This window comes from Lepisosteus oculatus, chromosome 10 (assembly GCF_040954835.1).
Source record: "Lepisosteus oculatus isolate fLepOcu1 chromosome 10, fLepOcu1.hap2, whole genome shotgun sequence".
NCBI classification, from domain to species: domain Eukaryota; kingdom Metazoa; phylum Chordata; class Actinopteri; order Semionotiformes; family Lepisosteidae; genus Lepisosteus; species Lepisosteus oculatus.
Genome location: NC_090705.1, coordinates 40,045,454 through 40,055,925, shown reverse-complemented (window position 1 = coordinate 40,055,925; position 10,472 = coordinate 40,045,454). Strand labels below are relative to the sequence as shown.

General features: G+C 41.6%; 1 protein-coding gene across 1 annotated transcript in view; it reads right to left on the bottom strand.

The window, feature by feature from the left end:
- Positions 1-3,344: 3,344 nt before the first annotated feature.
- susd5 (sushi domain containing 5) overlaps positions 3,345-10,472 on the bottom strand; it is a 36,970-nt gene continuing 29,842 nt past the window's right edge. Inside the window, exon 5 of the mRNA XM_015356815.2 lies at positions 3,345-8,706. Within this exon, the coding sequence (XP_015212301.2) occupies positions 7,361-8,706 (1,346 nt within the window). The 3' untranslated portion in view covers positions 3,345-7,360. The remainder of the gene's footprint in view (positions 8,707-10,472) is intronic.

Sequence of the window (10,472 nt, the reverse complement as noted above, 5' to 3'; positions counted from 1 at the left end):
AGACCTGTGTAATATGTCGATGCAAATGAAACAGACATATTCCTGCCAGCTGGAGTTCGGTCACTGACTAGCCATTCTTACATTTTCCCTGCAGAGCTGTTCCCACGGTCCCCCTGAGAAATTCACACCACAGCCCACGGGCCCTGGATAACACAGCAACATGCCTGGTTACTGTTAAGTAACCCAAGTGTTATTACCACAAAATAGAATGTTTGTAATTTATAAGATGACCTGATACAGGGCAAGGGCGTCAAACATTTAGATATTTACAGCACTTTCCGGTCTTTTTATTTGCCTTCAAAGCTGTAGTCGGTGTTATGCCACGCCCCTGGAGGACTCGTCATTCCACTTCGCATTCCAGCACGGTTCCCAATTAGCCCATTTACCCCCGCCTATTTAATGCTGCTTCACACTCTCCCCTGTGCTCAGTATTGGGGTTTGTCCTGGCCAGAGCTACCCCCGACTTCTGGCAATCAATGACCTCTTGGTTTTTGGCTTCCTGACCCTGGTTTGTTCTCCGACTACGTCTCCTGGTTTTGTTTCGGTACTTTGGTTATCGTTCTGCCTTTGACTCTCGGCTGCCGGCTCCGCTCCTGATTTTTGTACTTTTGCACCGGTTTGTTTGCCTTCAGTATTCGGACCTCGGACTGTTAAATCGACTACGCCTCTGGAGGTCGTCCTGGTTTTTCTGCATAGGGTCCTCATTAATATTCCCTAACAGCCGGTGTTATTATGCCATGTTCATTTTCCAAATCCCCATTTAACTATGAATTCCTTCAGAACTTGCATAATTGCTTATTAGTTCAAACACTGTACCTATACGGGGTGACCCTGTTCTTCATTTTAGAACACAAAAGAATAATTGGGAGGATGAATTCTGTGTTTGCATTAAATAAGGGTGCTACTATATTTAACTCCTGTCAGGTGACACTGTTAGAGAAATGAACTCCTCAGGCAGCTGTGTTTTTTCTGTATCCAATAAAGAAACAAACGATTTGCTTTCTTGGAATGAGAGAAAAGCAAGTCTTTTCAGAAGGAAGAAACATTAAGAAGAAACTGCCTTCACATTGAAATAGTGCAGAAAAATAGTTAGAATCGATGCTTGATTTTCTCTGAACATATCCAGGTTCAAAAGGCCTGGAATGCTCACCAATCTCTTGTTATTTTTATCTCTAATGGAAAACAGGAGGCCAACTCAGAGCTAGCCTGCTGCAGGTGGACAAGCGCAGAAGCATTTTGAGGACACTAATATAAAAATTGATAAGCTGGAGCAGAACAAGTCCAAGTTTTCTCTTGCACCTCTCCAAGCACTCTGGGATTCCAAAGCATAGTCCAATAAATCAGCCGACTGATGCACAATTCCCAGACATGCTGCAAAAACACTGGAGAAGCTATAGAGGCTGGGCTCAGTGGCTCTCAAAACACTCAGAGCAGCAGACAGACGGGACCTCTGTGGATACATCAGATTTTTTCTGTCTGTATCTGTCTGTCAAATCCTGTCCCGGGTTCCCATGCTGTTATAATGCCTGTTTTCACCTTTTTGTGTGGAGATTTTCTGGTACTGGAAGGTCTGTTGTGAAAATATTCTGGTTCACAATGTGGAAGAAGCCTTTTGAACTTCACCTTTATTTAGACTATAGCTAGTCGTCTCGTGACTATTGGAATACTTGATTGAGGATGTAAGACGAAGGGCAATCGAGTTGGACATTTCGCTCATATCACTTTAACTTTGAAACGCGAAAAATATAGCAAAACGGTGATTTTACACCTTGTCTAATAAATATGACCCACAATAAAATCATGCTGACAAGCTCCTGTACTGTGCCACACATTAAAGAAAATATCTCAGGACATTCAGTGGTTTTTATTGATTAGTCTCCTTTAAATGGATTTGAATTCTGGATAGGAATCCCACAAAACCAGGAACAAATGTATACTAAATTATTTGGTTCAGTCTGGGCTACACCCAAACTTTGTCTGCTGTGTACCAAAATGTCATCATCTGTCTTGCTTGTTATACAGTGCCAGAAATGTCAACCAGGCACTGATAGCTCAGCCAACACTAACGAGAATGGAATGTATTCACTCTATTGCAGTGCTGTGTTCTGAAATCCTGCACAGTGTGGAGAATTTAAATCCAAGGTTTTTTCAACATCTTTACTGCATAACGTTACTCTGCACCACTTATACTCATGAGAACTCGTAGTTTGTATTGCATCTTTTAAAAAATTTTCGCTTAATGAATACTTTTCTAATGCATTTCAAATTCATAAGAACTTCAAAGACAGCAAAAGTGTAGCTTTTTTCTGATTCAGGGCACGTGAATAATCAAAAGCTTCATTTTTATTGGATCCTCTTTACAAAATGTTAAATCAAAATGTTTTATTGTAAAGAGGCTTGAGATAGTGTATCATGAACTGCACTGTGGAAATGAAGATTCTTATTAAAGAATTTCTTCTTTCATCAGAATCATTTTTGACATTTATTCTCACAAATTCATTAAAAGTTTACAAATCACGAAGCATTTTACAATAATATGTTTGAAAGAAACTCAAAATTTGCAAGTTTAAAAATCTGCCTTCCTCCAGACTTTTGAATAATGTTGTCCTATCACATGCCCATAATATGCCCATTATCCTCATTCCTATTTCTGTGTCAGATTGACAATGAAATTAAACCTCCATTGTATAATCAAGTTGCCACTTACTTACATAAAAAGCAGTAATTGTTAACTGTTAAATAAAATACAAATACATGAGCATACTGATAGCAACTGACTGGATTTTGGAATAAAACCGGGATATAACATTTGATCAACGATATCTTTGCAGCTTTGTTCACTTCTTGCCTGAAACCTGGAACTTTAATATCATCTTTAATAATATTATGCATAATGTTGAAGAAATGGGCAGATTATGCATTACTTAGAGGGTTTTAAAATAAACCAGAGCACCAACACTGTCAGCCTTAAAAATCATTGAATTTTCCCAACTTGCTGCATGAACATGATTGTTGCTATACATTTCATATTCATACAGGTATGTCGACTGCTCTGGACAAGAGTGCTACATGGTTCTAATAAGAAAAACCACTTCAGTTCAGATACTCTCTAACCTGAGCTGCCTATTAAAATGGTTTTGCCATAAAAGCAAGAAAGTACAAGTACCTTATTGCGCATACAGATTTTATGCTGATTGATTTTACAGTGGAACACAACATCAATACCGCCTCCAAAGACTAGTATAGTAATGTTTCAAATTTAAAAGTCACTTTGTTTTGGAGTTGTACAGAGTGCAGACCTTTAATTATGTGATTAAATGATTTAAGCTTCAGTTTAGACTACCTTCCATTTACACACAGCTTTGCTACTTTATTAAAACAAACACAGCAGGACCAAAACAATCATTGTTCCGAAGCACGATAACAATTATACAATATATACAAAAGAACAGTTGGACAAGAAGGAGAATCAATGCAATTTGTATTATATAGGTCATTTCATTAGCTCTCAATATAATGACCAGCAAAACTGTAGTCTGTAGTTATTACAGAAACATTGCAACACAGCGAAGTTATCAACCAATGTAAAACCCTTTACACGCAAATACAAACAGCATCAGTGACAATCGAATCAAACTCAACATACCTGACTGACTGACGGTGAAAATCGAAAGGAAAGGACTGGTTTCTGCTATGGAATTGAAATATCTGATGATCTACAAAATATTTACTTACAAATGTTGCTTTAGAGTAAAACTGTAGCTTTGGCCTTATAAATTCATAAGTACCGGTAATTACTGAACAACTGAATACATTTCATCTTTGTTATGGGAAGTACATTCTGTCATTTACAAAGTCTTGGTGATTTTAATGGAACAACGTTAGATTTACTTACCAAGTGAAGATACACAATTATACAAATATGGTCATTTTGAATGCTGACACGATTTTCCATATTTTTCATATTCTTAGGAGAAAGGAACCTTGTGTTCCTACTGCACTTGGATCTTCAGTCGTTACAAACAGTACAACCAGTCAGACACAAAGAATCACTTCATTTTAGCAATGATAACATTCAAACTGTATATTGTCCTTAATGTACAGTATATACTTAATTGTATATTGTCTATTATATATTATCTTAATTTGATGTGACTATATTTACTGTTTAAAAATTCATTGGGTTGTCAGACACCACATGATGATCATAGCGAAGTTATGACAAAGTTTGACCGACAACAGGGCTCCTACTCAACTGTGGATATTTATCCAGTGAACTCACTCACAGTACGTCAGTTGCTGTTGTACTATTTACATGTACATTTTCATGCCTCTCCACTATTTTACCCAGCACCAATAGTACCAAGCCCAGGCAAATCTTCCAACAGGAGACCTGTCACCTGAGACATTACAAACATTCAGACATGACATGAATCAACTTCTCATCAACAACACCAGGAACAGGAGTATTGGTGTGTTGGTGTCTAATATAAAAGGTCCATTTTGGTGCCACCAAAACCATAACCTAGGGTGTGATTTTAAGCATGACAGCACTAACCTGATCTACATCTGCTTAACTGAGAAAGACTCTCAGGTGTCCTCTTCTCAAATTGTAGTAATGCAGGATTCATTCAAGCTACAGAGTTACCTCATTCAATTCAGACTGAATCGAACAATGTGCTGTACCAAAAGCGCTGACCGGTGATCTAGAAGTGTAAAAACCCTATTGAACCAGAGAAATTGTGCATTATCTTTTCATACTGTCCAGCTACAGAGCCTGGATAAACTCTGTATTGCCGAACAAGAAGAGTGCAGCTTCCCTCGGCATCAATTCCACCAATCAGGGGCAGCATGAGAAGATGTTGCAAGGGTGTTATTGATGGTTGGTCACGGCGAAAGATAATTTTCTGACTCTTACATCTCTCCGTCTTAAGTTTCACAGACAATTTAAGAGATTATGAGATTGTACGGCTGCCTATGATGATGTGACACTTCCTATCCGGCCTAACAGTGATTTTATCACATGTGTGAAGTGTGTCCATCACATTAAAAACCATGTCAAGAGAAGACCTGAATCCGCACAGTCTTTTTTCTTTAATGATCAGATTATTCAATTATTCATTATACTATGTACACAGCATCTTTTGAGAATCTTTAAGTTGGTTCATAAATCATATAATTATAAATCTGTTTGGTTACTGTTGTCGTAATTTGTTAGGAAAAAAAAGGCTTGGTTACAGAATATTTTTTAATAATTTACAGAAAATTACAACGCAACGTTTTTTAGAGGGTTTTCGTCTCTGTTGGTCAAATCCACTTGATTCAGTTTTTAAAGAAAACTCTGGAAGCTGGTATCCCCCACACAGGACGTTATGTTTTCCTTTATAAACATGCACATCTCAGACAGACATATTAACGTAAAGATATTTATTCTCTAGAGTGCTGGTTTTAACAAGGCATTGCTCCCCAATTATCAGACAACAGGACATAACCTCTATGGATAAACTGTGGATATATTGGATAGACTCGAACAGTGGCTTGTGGACAGCTCTTGTTCCCAGATGACAAAAGGAAGCACCCTTTGATAAACACACACAAAGAGGAAACACAATTTAAGTCCCTGTATTCTGCAAGCAAAACCAATCCCATTCATCGTGAAAACCCTCCAGTGACATGTGATGTAACAGCAATAGACTCAGCAAAGAGTATACTGTTCTGCACCCCTCCTTCACTTTAAGCTACTCTATAACACAAAATAATTCAGACTTCAAAACATTTTCAGACATAATATAGACAAAAACATCGTAGGTCTTCATAAAAATGTATAGAAACTAATTCATCAAACACAGTCACAAATTATTAATAGATATTTGAATTGTCATTGAATTAAAAAAAGGTGAGACATTTTTAAGCAAATATACCATTGATTAGTAACTGCAAAACTACTGATTATGTGTTCTAAATACAGTATATGCATGGTGAGGATTATCAAATTGTAAAATGATCTTTTTTAGATCATTGAAAAATGGTTGAGCTCTCCTGAAATAATTCAGAGCTGTCATATTTCGCCATGCACCCAAAATACCTCGCAGAATGTGAATCTTTATTGTAAATTGTGCACTACACTATACAATGTCCACGTACATACAAAAAATCACATTTATAGTTAATGTTGTTACGTCTCTTATATTTGTGCACACCTGAAAAGAGTTGTGATGCGGAGTATTCAACTCTATTGTCCAAAAAAACTGTTTTCAACGGCAAATAAAATTGTGAAAAATCCTTCTTTTTCAAAGCTCTGTTATCAAAATTTCATCCAGTGTCTTTGAGTTCCTGAAATTCGGATGTGTTTTATGGTATTTGTTTAATAAGACTGAATCCGGCGGTCAGTGAAAATATCACAATGATACATATAAAATCTGTTTGTTTTACATTTGCCCTCAGAATCACATGATCTAAAATTACTCCCTTGTACGTACAGTACATGTAACATCTTTCTCCTGAAATGCATGCTGGGTTTCCACTAGCTCTCATGCCTCTGCTTTCTGCCAATTGTGCTGTTTTGCAGCTGTGCTTTTCAACACATGCAAGCTCTACCCACAATTACACAAAGCCCTACTAAATACAAAGATATATCAAAATAATACTGTACTGTTATTAATGGGCAAGATGTAGATGTTTATTCCAAGAAGGTTATATCAACGGTCTGAAACCACTGAAGTCTAATCTGTCACTGACGGAAGTATGAGGTGCTTCCATTAGCCAAGTAATTAAACACAGGACAGATGTACCAGATGTGAAATTTTAGGTGATGCTAAAAGGGCTTTTTAAAGCTTCTAGTACTTCTTAATAATTACAAAAGGACGGAATATGACTAGAACACATTTCAAAAGAGTTTTACCAAGGCCTTTTCCCAGTTTGTTGTGTCTGTGCTTATTAAGCATCCAGGAGCAGAAACTGGACTGCTGGCATGGGGACAAGTAGTCGACTGAGGACGGTCTTCCTCTGATTCCACTGTGCAGCTCCATTCTATTAATCTGGCTGCACACTGGAGTCATGTGTGGCGTCAATGAGACCCTTTTACCTCAGGAAAAACTTAGTTACCTTGGTATTTCGAAGCTTCAATCATCATTGCGGAAAACAAGCAACATCGAACCAGACTAAAACAAAGAAAATTACTCAACCAGTCTCACAGAAAAATAAAGGAACAAAATAAAAATCTGTACCACAATGTCCCCCTCGTCTCCAAACAAAGAGTCTGTTCTCGGCTTCCACCGGAGTTGATCTAACCTTTCTGTTTGGCTTCTGCGCTCCTCGTGAGAAAAAAAGAAAAGAAAAGAAAGAGAACGCTAAGTAAAAGCTACACCTTCTGCTGCATTTCAATCTGCTGGGGGTGTCTAGTCTGTCCCTTCCCATTCATCTTGTAAACAGAGCTTTTCTGCTGCCTTTTTTTGTAGCACCAGACGGCCAGTGTGGCTACTACGACCAGCAAACAGATGGCAACGATGATCACGGCGATCATCGGCCCGCTGCTGTGCTGGGGGCAGTCCTCTCCCACACAAGGCACCGCAGTGGGACGCAGTTTGGCTCCAGGACCGTGCGCGTGCGTGAGGTTCCATGTGATGGGCTCTTCGTACAGGCCAGTCCCCGCGAAGTCGTCCGATGACCCGGCGGTGGTCTCCCTGGGGATCTGGTAGGGCGTGGTGTTGTCGTCCGAGTCCGTGGGCTCCGGCATGTGGTCAACGATGGGGTACAAAGCCTCAGTTGTCTCCCAGGAGGCAACGGTGGGGATAACCGCGAGCTCGTGGTCCTCGCTTGCCGATTCTGAGGGGGCGATGGTGTCGGCATGTGCCGCCTCAGAGGGTGTGGTCGTGAAGCGCGGGGCCACCTCCTCCTCGCCGGTGCCGGCGGTCTCGGGGGCCGGGCTGGGCGTCAGTGCCGCGGGCAGGCGCTGAACGCCGTAGTGGATCTGACCCGTGGGGGCCGCCGCGATCTGGGTGAAGCCGGGGGACGGGGCGGTGCTGGCCGCGTCCGCCCGGCTGATCTCCACGTGATTCGGGCGGTCCGTCGCTCCCGGCACCTCCCCGTCCTCGGCCTCCGTGCTGCCGCCCCCCACTTTCTCCCCGTCCTCAGCCACCTCTTGCGTCACCGGGTAGCCGTCCAGCCAGGACTCATCGGTGCTGGCGACCGAATCCTTCGTGGCCTGCTTGGTGTCGTTCTTCGGGTCTCCCGCGGGCAGGTCAATGGGGAAGTCCTCCCCGTCATCAAAACCTGGCAGCCCTTCTGTCGCGCTGCCGGAGGTCTTCACTCCAATGTGGTTGTCGCCGTCCGTGAAGACGGGTCCCCCTCCTTCCCTGGCCGTTACCTCCTTCTCTCCCGGCTCCTCTGGCTCGTGGAAAGTCTCAGAGGGAAACCAAAACAGATGTTTTTGGCTGAGCAGGGACACCGGCGACTCTGTGGGCGTCGTGGGCTCCTGGAAGTCCCTATCCGTTGAGTCCTCCACCTCCTCCTCTCCTTCCCCCTCCGTTCTCCCTGCTCCCTGCTCCCCCTCCCTTCCCCTCGCGTCCCCCCTCTCCTGCTCGGTGTCCTCGTGCTCGCCAAAGGACAGAGCCTCCTGACTGTCCTCCGGCTCTTCAGGATCCTCGTACGACAAGTGCCTTCCGTCGGGGAACTTGTCTTCGTAATCGATATGCGCTTCCGTCTCATCTAGGGAAGGGAAAATGTATTGCACACGTTACAGTTAACCTTAAATCAACTGAATTAATGAGCATGATCGTGTCATTTTGTCATTCAACTGTACTGTATATACGGATATGGATTGAAAAACATTTTGCACACGAATGAATAGCTGAAGGTCTTATGGATTCTTTATTATTATTATTATAGTACCAATGACTTCAGTAGATTTAAAATGGTGTTGTGTGCTTCTCCACTTTCTAGACTGAACCGAATGACACCACAGATGTAGGTCCAACTCTTGCAGGCCAACATGGACCCCCTGCAGGATGACTTGAGGCTGAAGTCAGCAGTGCCATCTGACCATTTTGTAGCTCCACTGCTGATACATGCATCCTTTCAAAAAGTATGCAGTCATTTTGAAGCCTAAATGTGCTGAGTTTGCACATTTAATCCATTAGCAATTAGATTTGAAGCTGTTTAAGCTCCTCGGAAGTTTCTAAGACTTTTGGTTGCCTTTGGACTGATTTTTCTTTGGTATGAGTGGCATGGAGGTGGAAGTCACTCCATTGAGCATCGCAGTCTTGCATGTTTCGTGATATGATCTAATTTAACCGTGCCTGGATTTGCGAGTAAGGCTGCCATTGGGACTCTCCTCATTCTGGCGTATAGTGTAGATGGAAAAGGATCTTTTTTCACCAACCTTTTCCCCAACCCCCTCCTCCCAGGCTTTGGAAATTCCCTATTCGTTTTGTAGAATATGTGTACCAGTACCTACAGGAGGCTGGTCAAGGCAGCTACAAAGTAAGTCTCTCCTAATGCAGGCTTGCGGCAGATCACCATGTGGGCTCAGAAAGAGGGCGGACAGAGAGGCTACAGCTGCTGAGTGAACTAAAGGCTACCAGACACACTTCACAACAAGGGGACTAAGCTAAATCATTTGCAATTTCATGGGAGCTTGCTCTGAGGCATCTCATGCTGGTGAGAAAAAGAGACAAGAAAAAAACACGTAAGGAGTGTTTCGTATAGTTAGCACTTACTATTACCATTCTGTTTGCTTTGCAGTTTTTGGACTTTAAGCTGCAGTCCAGCTGTAAGCTAGACCACAGGATTATGCGTTACTGCAAAAGGTTTAAAATCCAGAAATCAAACCGAATTATTCACTTGAAACAAAAAATAAAACTAAGATGTGGGTAATAAACACCTGCAAGGTGACACACATTTCAAAAAGTACTGTTTAGAAGAAATGTGGAAAAGTGTGGTTGTTGGTTTTCTTTAAAATACGTGTACTGTATGTGTGTGTAGGATTAAGGAAAGTTTGAAAACTGCCTTCATTGAACCCTGTCCATTGAGCAGGAAAACTGTAGTTTGAAGTTGCTGGCCGATAGGATTGTAAACTGCCTTCAATCAACACAACTTCAAAGCACAGGCTCCTCAGCTTCCTCCTCAGCTTGGGATCTAGTCCCAGTCGGATTCAAAACAACTCAAGGCCACTGTTTTCCTTCCTGCTCTTCAGAGGTTAAGTTTCTGTATTTACAGATGCTGGACGAGTGTATTGCTGGCATTTAGCAAGGAAGTACTACGGTGGCCCTCTATAGCCACAGCATGTTAACCAATTTAACTGTCTTTTGTTTTTCTTGAAAGACCAACAAATTTCCTGCACACTTAATATCCCACCACTTTTGAAGTCTCTGAATTTTAAAGAAGAACTTTTAAGCGCAATGACACTTATGTAGTACAAGGAAACAAAACACTCACTGTGCACAGCTGTACAGCCTGAAAACAAACACCTTTGT